Source organism: Cydia fagiglandana, chromosome 15, assembly GCF_963556715.1.
Source record: "Cydia fagiglandana chromosome 15, ilCydFagi1.1, whole genome shotgun sequence".
Classification (NCBI taxonomy): domain Eukaryota; kingdom Metazoa; phylum Arthropoda; class Insecta; order Lepidoptera; family Tortricidae; genus Cydia; species Cydia fagiglandana.
In genome coordinates this window covers 11,558,818-11,571,167 of record NC_085946.1, presented here as the reverse complement: position 1 = coordinate 11,571,167, position 12,350 = coordinate 11,558,818, and the positions used below count along the sequence as shown (strand labels likewise).

The window sequence follows — 12,350 nt, the reverse complement described above, 5'->3', positions numbered from 1 at the left end:
CCAAGCGCCTGAACCATTTTTCTGCCAATAGTAAAGTTTTCGTGGACGTTTTGTGATAAAATTAAAAAATAAATATTTTTTTATAGATTTGGTTCAATAAGTTGTAAAACGACAAGTAATGACTTTTTAAAACGTTTTGAAATACCTAACAACCCTCTGTTTTACTTATTTACCACATAAACTACCAGAAAATTTAATACTTTTACTCTTCGCATACTTGGCAACGTCCAACATCCTGGACTTAGCAATGGTGCCATTGGTGCCGTGAAATCGACCATGGGCAAAATACTGGACATTACACTTTGAAAGTGTATTTTACCCAGAAATACAACTTATACAACACATTATTATTGTAAACCATACTGCCACGTAAGAAATAGTTAGTTACCTATTACATGTTATTTTAACGCTACATAATACTGTCTTATAAAAAAATATTGAAATATGGGAAAAACAACAGTCTGTCGGATGCTTCCTCCCAAGTTCTGCATTCTGTAGGAGTTTTACATAAATATTATGTTCACACTGCTTCCTAATATTTTTTTATTTACTTAAAAATAACATATTATTCACTTACGCTACCAGGAAAGTATCGCCGTGCTTTAATACTTGGTGTAGATTTTTTTCTTGGGTTGTCCAGTATAGTGGACGTTATCGATTTAAGGATTAAGTACTTAATCATTTTTTTGTTTGAAGTTTTTGGTGGTGCGTACAACTCGTACAAGACGCTTACTAGTTTAATCTATTTAATTTACAATTGCAGCCTGGGGCCTGGGCACTGGCCTGGGGAGTCTGGGCTATCAAATTCAATGCCGAGTTAGCTTGGTCTGATTCTACCTATACCTATGCGCATAAGCAATTTTGCTTGAAAATCTGGCCAGGCGCTTTGACGTTGATCTGCATCAGGCAAAAATACTACTACTTAAATAGGTTAAAAAGATTGGTGGAATCCCCAAATCGCTGAATCTATTTTATTACCAAAATGTTCGCTCGATTATGATGTGAAAATGCAATACAATCACAAGTATTAATGTGTACATTTAATTATACAGACTTGCAAAGTACTTAGAAATATGCTTTTAATCAGCGAGCGTAGCTAAGTAATTAGGTGCCGATTGGCGATTGCTTCGATTGAGACTTGAACACTTGAACATCTAGACTAGAGCCATCTCTTTGCCCGAAAGCGTACTACAAAAGAAGTTTCAAGTGTACTCATATTTTCTTGTTTAAGTTATTGGGGGAATTTTTGTTTTGATAGTGTTTTTCGCCTCACTTTTAATATTTAAGGCTCTATAATTAAAAGGTCATTGAATAAATCGTTTTAATTAATATTGAATGCAATGTTTCATTTCATCAAGTCTGTACTCACTGTGTTGCTAGCATCTAATTTTAATTCTGGCTTTGATTTGCAAATTGTATCAATAATTTTGCGTGCTATAAAGACATTAAATTGTTATTTTCTTCTAGGAGATTATTAGTTTTAGGGTAAATATTTTCTTTACGGTTAATTTTAATAAATATTTTCAAGACAAACACGAAGTGAATGCCGCAAGTCAAGTACAGACGCCATTAAATGAACCGTTGCGTATCGTAGCTGGTTTGTCAAATTATTGATGCGGTGGTTTGAATTGAAGTGCGAAGCTCCGCATTTCCAATAATATTCGTTTTTATATAGTATATTTTAATTTAAGTAAATGAATTTGTGATTTGTGTAAAATTGAGTTTATATTATTTGTCTTAAGTGCTTATTTAGTTAATCATGGTTCTGGCGGAACGAAGTAATGATGTTCGAAACGGGAAGCGGTCGAGAGGGCCTAGCCCCAATGGCCATGGAAGTCCAGATTCCAGTTCTGAGGATGAAAATGGTAAAGTACTCTTCAATAATTGCTGGTTGCTTTCTTATCTTAAGGTTGAGCTTATTTTCGGATGGACATATCAAAGATTGCATGTGGTTTTTGTTCATCTCGAATACGTCAGTCAGTATGAGTCGTCCATCCGCGGGGTAAACTATCCTTTGCGGGGCTTTTACGTCGTTGTATACTCACCAGCATTATCATGATTTTATGAATATCATCTCAATTCATGCTTTCTTTTTTATGCTTCTCATCATCTACATCTGCCTCCATCTACATACTGCTCATCCCATCCTCGTCATGTAACATGAAACAAGCAGTAGTGCCATTTGCAGCTGAGAAGATAAGAGTAGGACGGGATTACCAGGCAGTGTGCCCCGAGCTGGAACCCTTGGAACAGCGAAGACCCGAACTCATTTCTGACAGAGCGTTGCTTGTCTGGTCACCTACTTGTGACATATCTGATTTGAAATGTAAGTTTCATATCTAAATTAAGTTATTTACATATTTTATTTTGAATTTTTAATCATTGTTGAAATAAATTTGTTATAGTGGACGAATACATAACTATAGCTAAAGAAAAATATGGATATAACGGTGAACAAGCACTTGGTATGCTATTCTGGCATAAACATGACTTAAATAGGGCCTCAATGGATTTGGCAAACTTCACACCCTTTCCGGATGAGTGGACAGTGGAGGATAAAGTGCTGTTTGAGCAAGCATTCCAGTTTCATGGCAAAAGTTTTCACAGAATTAGGCAGATGGTAAGTCCTAATTACTACCTACTCTAGTGTTGCTACCCATTGTACTTACACTCTGTTTCACTGGAAGTTGAACCTTATATAAAACAAATAAAGTAGCATTTCTTTTGTCTCTTAAAATATTCAAACAGCAAATTTTAATGTAGTTTTTTCTTCAATAAGTACTAGTAAATTGTACTAGTAACTATGGTAACTCCAGGTTTAACCAGTTAACGCCGGGTTAGTGGGATGGTGGAAGTGGCCCTAAGGGGTCATCCAATAATCACACACGTTTAGTGGGGGTCAAGAAAATGTGACATGTTGTGACAGGGGAGGGGGGATTCACAAAGTTTTTGACGTCACTTTAACTTCGCTGTACAGTTAAATAACAAGTTTTTGGATCAATAATAATTTTTATCATTTAATTTTCTTTCCTAATCAGTTATGGGTTTATAAAATCACTAATATTTCTATTTTCAATGATATTTTGATAAAATATGAATAATGGGTAATTGGGTACAACCTTTCGATTTGCCGACTTCGACACTAGGGGGGAGAGGTTCGCCAAATGTGACCAAGTGTGACAATGAGGGGGGGGGGGGGTCAAAAAACCTAGAATCGATATACTTAATTATTGAAGAAAAAAATTAGATTTCTTTGGCAAAAATTTTCATTCTCAGTATGAGGTTTATTGGGCTTTAATATCATATGAAAAACAGTATTTCTTTTAGTAAAAAAAGTACAGATGTTTTTCCAACAATTTTAACAATATTTTGTTTTTCCTACAGTTACCTGATAAATCAATAGCATCATTAGTTAAATATTACTATTCATGGAAAAAAACAAGAGCACGGACATCACTGATGGATGTGGTCGGTGAAGGACGCACCGCTACAGGATCAGGCACAGGCAAGCGGGACTCTGGTGCTGGCTCAGAGCCCGGAGGCTCCGACAAGGAGTCTGATAATGATGAGAAGGTAGGCATTGCTAACATTTACAAGGAAAGCTTACATGTAGAATATCTCATTACCAAATATATTTTGCTGTACAGCCCCACTTTTATTTTGTGTATGTAATTTGTTAACAAAGTGACTGGATATTCAGATCTTTCCCCATTTGATAATTGCTGATGGTCTATCTGGATTGTCCAATAAAATCAGTCCTCTATAGTGGCACTAGTAGTGAATAGAAATGCAGAGTAGTGTAAATTTTGATTGGCAGTCCCACTTTCTGATAATAATTTTAGTTTCCAAGTCCTCTATACAAACTGACTTTTCCGACTCAGCGTTTAATGGTGCCCGTTGACTGAACAAAGACTTAGGTATTATACTTGAAATCTGCTATAGTTCTTTATGAGTTATGGGCATGTGTTGGCTATGACAGAAGTGGACTATCCATCGGGGTATTGTCCGCGGGAGCAGGTCGCCCGGCCCGGCGACGCGCGGCGAGCGCAGCGGCTCGCAAGGCGCCCAGGTGGGTCCTCCCACTTCACTTCTCACGGAAACTCGATGTTCGGTGTCTTCTTCCATTCTCTCACCATGTCTGTCTATTTAATTGGTGTTTTATCATTCATATTTCGATGTCTGTCAGATTCCCTCTCCCAGACGTTGATCTGTTCCAAGGTTCCCATTCAATGGTGTCTGTTTTCGTCATGCAGTACCTATAGTAATGCACTTATCATTCATGTCTACTTTCTGATGTTTGGCTTGTGACCACGCTTTACGCATCATTTTGATTTTCGTAGATTGCATATCATAAATTCATGTTAGCAATAGCATCTAATTATTTTTTCATTATAAAATACCACATCCTTTAGTTTTGAAATTTATTTTTATATTTTCGTTTATTATTTGTTAGCTTCATGTATTATTAATTGATTGTTAGCTATTGCTTATTGTTTTTTGTTTTTGACTGCTCTGCATTTTTATCTACATACTATTGCTAGTCTCATGTGAAACTTTTATTTGTTTCAAAGAAATAAGGTTTTAATTATTCATCCCGATGAGTAGTCTCCTGTTTTTTTAACAAGTGTCTACTTGAACTTCTCAGTTGAGGATGTTTTACTTATTATATGTATGTGGTGTTTAATTCCATGGATTGTCACAACAATATTGATGTCCTAATGCTTTTTATCCTCTTCACTAAACAGGAGGGTGCTTTGCGCTATAATTAATGGAATGAATGTTGTTTCCGAGATGTTCATGTTAACAACTTTGTCATAATTATCATAAATCTATATTAAATACAGACATTTATTGCACTACTTATAATTATAAATGGAAATAATTTCGCGCTTCCAAACCTTCTCCCCTAAAACCTAATTCCCGCATGCTTCCTTTAACAGCCCCAGATAAACTTATAAGTAAACTGTGTGTGCAGAATGACATTTTAACGGGTTTTTAAAAGAAGTGTGTAAGGGAGTCCTTGAAAGTTTGACCTATACGTAGGAGCCCGTAAGGAGTTGTTTGCTAGTAAAATGTTGTTGGGGTTTAGGGCGAGAACGGCGGCGAGGGCGCGGGCAAGTGGTGCTCGGTGTGCGGCATTCAATGCTCCCAGACCACGGCGCACAACTCGCAAAAGCTGTGTCAGGCCTGCCTCGTGCACGCCAGGTAGTATCCTCCGAGCTTAGGTAACACTCATTGTATCCATCCGTTTGAATCTTGCATGTCATTAAAGTTAGACTTGAATCGATTAGGATTGTTGTTTGAATGTTGGCGGTGATGTGACAGACGCACGGGGACGATGAGACCGCTCTGTGGCCCGTCGGGGCGGCGCGGGCCCGGCTCCAAACAGCAGCGATACAAGCACCGGCTGCCGAGAGGCATTTACATCAATCATGATGATCTGGTGGCCATGGCGACCGGCCCGCAGCCCGGCGAGCCTTCGCAGCCCGGGCTCGTCAATCAGGGCGAGGCGATGCTCAAAGCCATGGACAGAGAAATTATATCTCTCAAGAGACAAGTAAGACGCCACCCGTCGACAGTGTCGCTATGTAGTACCGTAGCGGGAGACGCATTCTCACTCTACGTCGACACTTGCTAACAATCCCCATGGTTTCTATTAATTTTTAACATGTGAAGCGTTTGTGTGATGTAATGTGAGAATGTGATTCTAACAACCAATGCTCCCTGACGAACAAGAGTAGTGTTAATCTGTTGTAATACACACTAGGCGGTATTGCATTTGCCTAGAAATGCATTCTGCACCACAGAAACTCATACCTCCCATGTCCTTTATTATTTATGTCGCAATTTATTTATAAATACATTCCCAAAACCCTACTACTTGTTTCTTGGATAATCCAGATATGCACTACCAGTCGTTCTTAGTTTGCTAGTGCTTTTTTAAATTTGATTTTGTATTCTTTGCGAAAACTAAAGCTTGTGAATGTCTCGCAGGTGCAACAGAATAAGCAGCAATTGAGTGCAATGAAGCGTAAAGTCGGAGACAGTGGCGTTGAGGAACTGAGGCCTGGTGAGCCTCCAGCCAAAATTAACTCGCGTTGGACTAATGATGAACTATTAATGGCCGTGACAGCAGTTAGGAAATACGGTAAGTTGATATAATGCCATATATGTGTTGCATTTTTCATAATTTATGTCATCATAGACATTGAAATTGACATGCAGATCAGTACGGATATGATGGTCGTTTTTGTCTATGTGACAGCGTGATAAAACGGTGTCCGTCACTTTCTATCCCACAGTGTTAAAAAGTGACAGTTATTTTATCACGTGGATAAAGATGGATAAAGCCATCCGTCATACGCCGGCTGGTCTGATAAAACGATACTACTGGATTTTACTACTACATCACTGGTTTAAAATGAAGTTACGAAGAGTAGTAGTCTAAGTAAATTGTTTTTTTTTGTTCAGGCAAAGACTTCCAGGCCATCGCAGAGACACTGGGCACGAAGACCGAAGCGCACGTACGCACGTTCTTCATCTCGTACCGTCGACGGTACAACCTGGACGCCGTGCTGCGAGAGCACGAGGCCGACCGCGGCAACGCGAACCACATACCCGCAGGTACAACACTGTGCAAACTGGACTTTATGGTTTTGGTATAAGGTTCACTTTTATAAAGCCAAAGATACAACCTGGACGCCGTGCCGGGAGAGCATGAGGCCGACCGCGGCAACGCCAACCACATACCCGCAGGTACAACACCGTGCAAACTGGACTTTATGGTTTTGGAATAAGATTCACTTTTATCTAATACCGCCAACGATACAACTACACTTTATGCAGTAAGGCTCATATAATACAACCTGGGCCCCAAATGAACCACACTTGAAGCCGGATTGGTAAAAATGAAGCCCTACCATTTCTCACATTACTTTTGTCGCTTTTTTCTCTCTCAAGATAACAATATACTTTTCACCTCAGCAGCTCAAACAAGGGTACTTTGCTTCTTAAAAACAGTGAGCAAAATGCGATTTTGCTCACTTGGTGAGACAAAATGTCATTCAAGTGACCTTTATAGTCAAATGTCATTTCAACATGCGGGGTCTAATACAAGTTCAATATGCTTGGGTTCTATTATCTCTGTCCCTCTAGCATATGTTCTCACTGCTTAGGGTGAAAATTTTTGTGTACTACACGACATCAAAGTTATTTACATCTTGTGCGCTTTTGAATCCCTTACTACGATCAAGATTCTAAATTAGATTCACTCGCTACGCTCATGAATCTATTATAGAATCTTTCGCTTGCACGGGACTCAAAATAAGCACTCGAAGAAATATCAAACTTTGATCTCTTGTTGTACAAATAACTATTCCTGTGGGGTCATTGTCATTACTCATTACAATCAGACGTGAAATTTTCTTGGTTTTTTCGTTACTTGTATCGTTTTAGTATCGGGTAGTCCATTATGGTCACGTTTCTTTTGTGGATATGGTTATGATTATGAAACGTGACAGGATGCTAAGCAAGTGACTTTAAAATAACTTAGACACATAGTTATTGTGACTATTGTATTGTAACAACAAACGCGTGTTTCTGTCTGTATAACCGAAAAAGTCTCACTAATCATGTCAATGTTGGATTTTTGTACCCTGATGTAGTGAGCTGTTATCATTGATTTTTAAATATTATGTCTTCAGGAACCACAAGCACGGAGAACGCTGAAAGTGCCGTTGATAACGCTAATGCTAACAATGGGACATCTTCCCCACAAATCACATCTAAGGATGAAAAAGTAAGTCAAGAACATATATCTAAATCAATCTATTCTATTCAGAATTTCAATAATGCAAATGTAGTTAATATTATCCTTGTAAAATACGTCTTATGTATTTGTTATTGCCACACATGTGTAATGTACAGGCGCCATCAGATATATCGGAGAGCTCGAGGTGCTCAAAAATATCTGAACACGCACTCTTAAGTGTAAGGCCTGAGTGGACGCTCGAAGCGGAGCGTTCGGCGGGGCGTGCAGCGGGGCGTCGAGCGTCAGCGCCCACTCAGGCCTTACACCGCAACTGCACTTGACAATAAAAGCGTGTTCAGATATTTGTGAGCGCCTTAGCCGCTCCGATATATGTATCTGATGGCGATTGTACACTATGAGCTTATTTATGTAGGAGTTATACGATTTTTGAACAGTTTCATTAAAAGACTAACGCTCGGCCACGACATCGAGCGACTTGCGACGGCGGGAACGATAACCATAGGTTGGAGCGAAAGGTCCGTTCGCTGTGTCACGCTCCTACCAATGGTTTTCGCTCCCGCCGTCGCAAGTCGCTCGATGTCGTGGCCGAGCCGTAAGAGAGGTTATATTATCAGTCGAAAATAAATGAAATATGTATTTATTTCATATCATAAGAGTTCAATCTTTTCGACATTTCTGTGTGGGTCATTCGTCATTCAGTAGGGCCTGTCGTAGAAATCATGTATTTTTTTTCTCATAGACGGAAGTAGACAGCGAGGGCGTAGCCATCGGCGCGCCGGCGGAGCAGGGCGGGCCGCCCACCACGCCGCCCAAGCACAAGCCCACCAAGTGATGCGCACCAACACACCCTGGCAAACACTGCTACACCTAACCAACACCAACAGGTCATGTAACATAGTAGGATCAGGACCTCGCGGGTCACAGGCTCTTTCGGTCCTAATAGAAGAAGGGTGTCCCAAAAATGTATACGTTATCGTCGTAAGGTTGGTGCCCCAACTTAAGTACCCACGTTGCCATACTAACTGTATAGAAAAGTGGATACTTACGTTTGAATAGAGTAGGAATGATATCATGGACACTTTTCTTCCATTACGATAAAAGAATTTGGCAATTCTGTGTAGAAATAAAACATGTTATTTTCATGGAATAGAAAAGTGAGGGGTGCGTTTCGCCTCGATCTCAAAATGCCACATTTTTATTAATGTTCTGAAGTATCCTTGAATTGTATAGTTTGGTGTAGGTTAAAAATGCGATATTTTGGGATGAAGCCATATTTAGGTGCATATATTTGACAATTTTAATGAATTTATAGAGTCATTGTATCACTTGCTTTTCATCCATAGTAAATCACAGAATGATTTGCTAAGTTTGCTGAAATGAGTGTATCGAAGCAATATATTCACAATTAGAATATTTATTCTATGACATTTCTTAAATTTCTTATGTAATGAATTTTAATTTTCCTACCGGGATATGTAGTACCTAATTAAATCTTGTGATGATAAGAAATAATTTAGACATTTTTTAAATAAAAAGAAATAAAATGTTTAACCCTCGTAGAACATGCAATAGGGTTGTCAAGCTATTAGTATCTTACTATCAAGTATTGTCACAAAAGAACATTCGTGTTGCTATAACATTCTGAATTCGCCTAATATACACCACAGATAGGGCTATTTTGAAATATTTAAAACAACAGTGTGATCAGTGATCAGTCAGTATTTCGCAAATGTGATAAAAATGATATAGTAATTTGACAATCTGTCAAGTACTGTCATATGTCATATTATCGCATTTCACTTTTGCGAAATAATGCCTCGTTGTAAATCCAGATCCTTAGACGTCATAGGCTCAATGTGATGCACAAAATGTGCACATGTAAAACGATATTGTGCTAAATGTAATAAATAAATTATGGAAGATACAAGTGATGTAGATGATGTTTTGGCGGTTGTATATTAAAAAGGACAGAGTACCTACTGTCAGTATCAGTATACGCTTCAGGAAAGCATCATTTTATTGAATTGGATTATTCAAGTTATAAGACTAGGTTTTGTGAAGGCAAGTTTCACGTCACATGATAAACATCGAAGTACTGGTTTAGTATGACATGCTTATTACTGGCTTTTATAAAATCCATGCTTACAGTCACATTTTGTTGACTTCTAAACGAATGATAAGGGTATATTCATAAAATAATCACTGTTTGGCTATTAATGGATGCATCACGGCAGATGTGACGTCCCACGGTTAAAGGTACCTTATGGCGCTTACGGTATTATTAACGCCGCTCCAATACTGTTGCGGTGCTATATGCGACATAAGCGACAGCTGCCATAAGGTACCTTTCCCGTGGAAAGTCACAAATTTTAAACTAAACACTATCAATGATCTCCCTGGATTTGTGTGATAGCGTTTCTAAGGTATAGAAATATATTCACTTGCCTTGAATGAGGATAAATTATGTCTCGTATACTCGCATCTTAATATACGCATATGACAGAGTACTGCAAATATTGCGGTGTTACTGATAATAGTTTTGTATTCTGTATAAGTAAGAGCAAATAGTAGCTAGGCATTTTCATGTAGTCTTTAATTTATGGATAAGTATATTATCAATTTTATATGTCCACGTCGCTTATAGTTTTACGTTAAAACTAACATACAATCTAGATATCTAGATAGACTATATTCTACGATGCCCGAAGTATGACATTCTTGGTTATTTTGAGAACATTATGTATAATAACTAAATATTTCGAAGCAATGTAAATATCTTAAGATAGGTAAGCATCAGTTTTATTTTGCACATATCTTAGGGTGGTATTCCAACTGTCCAATATCTTTGTCCAATGTCATTGCGTCTCACTCTAATTAAGCAAAATGTGAGACAAAACACATTGGACATGTGGAATACAACTCTTATACACTCTTGATTCTGGTCTGAAGCTGGCTTGGTAGTTTACATGGGGTCAACATTAAAATTTAAATTTATGACCGAAATAATGTATGTCTGCTACCAGTCAAATAAACTTCAAAATCGGGCAATAAGCCTTTATTGTTCCAAATAGTAAATTAGTTAAATCTAGTAGGAGCAGATGATATATCAAAAATAATATACTATTAACGATATTTTTGTATGTTAAAGGACAGCTCACAGTTTAGGGCAATTATGTGTGGAAGCGTGTTTTTATAGTTTGAAATTTAACCTTATTTTATAGTATTATAACTATTTTAAATCTTATTCTAAATAGATTTCGTTCAATTTAGGTTAATGGATTTATACTTGCGTAATTTTAAAGCATAATGTACTAGTTTTAATGTACGTACATCACGAATGAGATGATATATATCGGGTCTTACCGAACCGAAGACGTCGTTACCGATATTATGTTTTTATTGCCGTAGTGATGTTTCAGTTTTGTGTGTAACTAACACCAGATATAAGCATTTTCAATGAAATATAAGCACTTCGTATTTCTCTTAAAAACATTTGGCTACTTGTTTCGATAATAACAGGGAAATGTCCGCCTAAAAGTCTTTTTCGCTGTTCTAGCTTTCTAACACATTGACGTAATATGTTTATTTCATAATTTTGTATATTTTTAATTTTAAGCGGGATCATCTTCGCTTCAATATGTGATCATGTATTCCGATTGAACTTATTTTTAAGCTGGTACTGGTTTTTCATTATTGTACCCTAGACTTGCTGAACGCTTGTAAATATTTAAAACGCTGACATTACTATTTGCTTGTAATAATCCAATTTTTAAAGTTCCGGAATAATTCGTCGGACACATCTTGAAATATATTAGAAAAAATCGTTAGTCTTATTTTACATGTGTCAACAACTCCAAAGAAATCCACACAATGAAGTCATCTTATTTATTGATGCTAATTAGAGCAAGTAAGGTAATTGTTGCTGAATTAAATTATTTTTTTATTTAGAAATGATGTGTTCTGTATATTAAGGATATTAATCATTTTCGTTTATGAAGTTCTTTATTATTTAAGTTAAAGCTCAAATAACCCGTGTTAGTCTACGAGTAACGCTCTGAATGACTTATGGTTTCTACAAATTATTAGGTACAATGTTTAAAATCGAGGAAGCTTTGATTTTGGTTTAAGGATATTAAATAAGCATAAGTACGTTAAACGAGCATTTCACTTTACCTACCTTACTAATAATAGTTTTGATATATGTAGTAGTTCAATCTTTCAACCTTATCTCAAATATAAAAGATAAGCAATTGTAATTTGGGTATAAATGGATTTGTTATACAATTTCCATTCTGATATTTGACCCCCCATAAATAACGATACTTTTGCCTAAATTGAACCCTCAAAAATACTATAAAAATGTATACGTTAAAAAAAAACGCATTTTACTTTCCTCGTATTCGAAATGAAAAGTAGAGTGTTTAACTCGGGTGAAAGGCATCATTTCAGCCTCTTGACTATTAGCGCTCTCATTGCGTTAGAGTGGTTCGAGCTAAGGTAAACTACCTCGGCAGAAATGAGTGCCTTCATCTTCATCCCTTGGTTAACAATCTACTATTACAAGACATTGTGTCAAAGC

The 12,350-nt window shown here is 37.3% G+C and overlaps 2 protein-coding genes across 5 annotated transcripts in view; one reads left to right on the top strand and one right to left on the bottom strand.

Moving 5' to 3' along the window:
• LOC134671371 (uncharacterized) overlaps nt 1-12,350 on the bottom strand; it is a 305,131-nt gene that overhangs the window by 72,745 nt on the left and 220,036 nt on the right. The gene's annotated exons all lie outside the window — the stretch shown is intronic.
• On the top strand, nt 1,529-11,927 carry LOC134671348 (REST corepressor 1). Of its 4 annotated transcripts, XM_063529179.1 has the most exons (12): nt 1,529-1,865; nt 2,174-2,326; nt 2,406-2,620; nt 3,385-3,573; nt 3,980-4,069; nt 5,090-5,205; nt 5,326-5,557; nt 5,995-6,148; nt 6,472-6,556; nt 6,689-6,756; nt 7,704-7,798; nt 8,511-11,927. In XM_063529179.1, exons 1-12 carry the CDS (start codon nt 1,760-1,762, stop codon nt 8,601-8,603), a joined length of 1,596 nt encoding a protein of 531 aa, XP_063385249.1. In that variant the 5' UTR covers nt 1,529-1,759; the 3' UTR covers nt 8,604-11,927. The 4 variants fall into 4 exon arrangements, with proteins under 4 accessions (XP_063385249.1, XP_063385248.1, XP_063385250.1 ...); XM_063529178.1 differs by lacking the exon at nt 6,689-6,756 and having other exon boundaries at nt 1,560-1,865; nt 6,472-6,624; XM_063529180.1 differs by lacking the exon at nt 6,689-6,756 and having other exon boundaries at nt 1,561-1,865; nt 2,189-2,326; nt 6,472-6,624.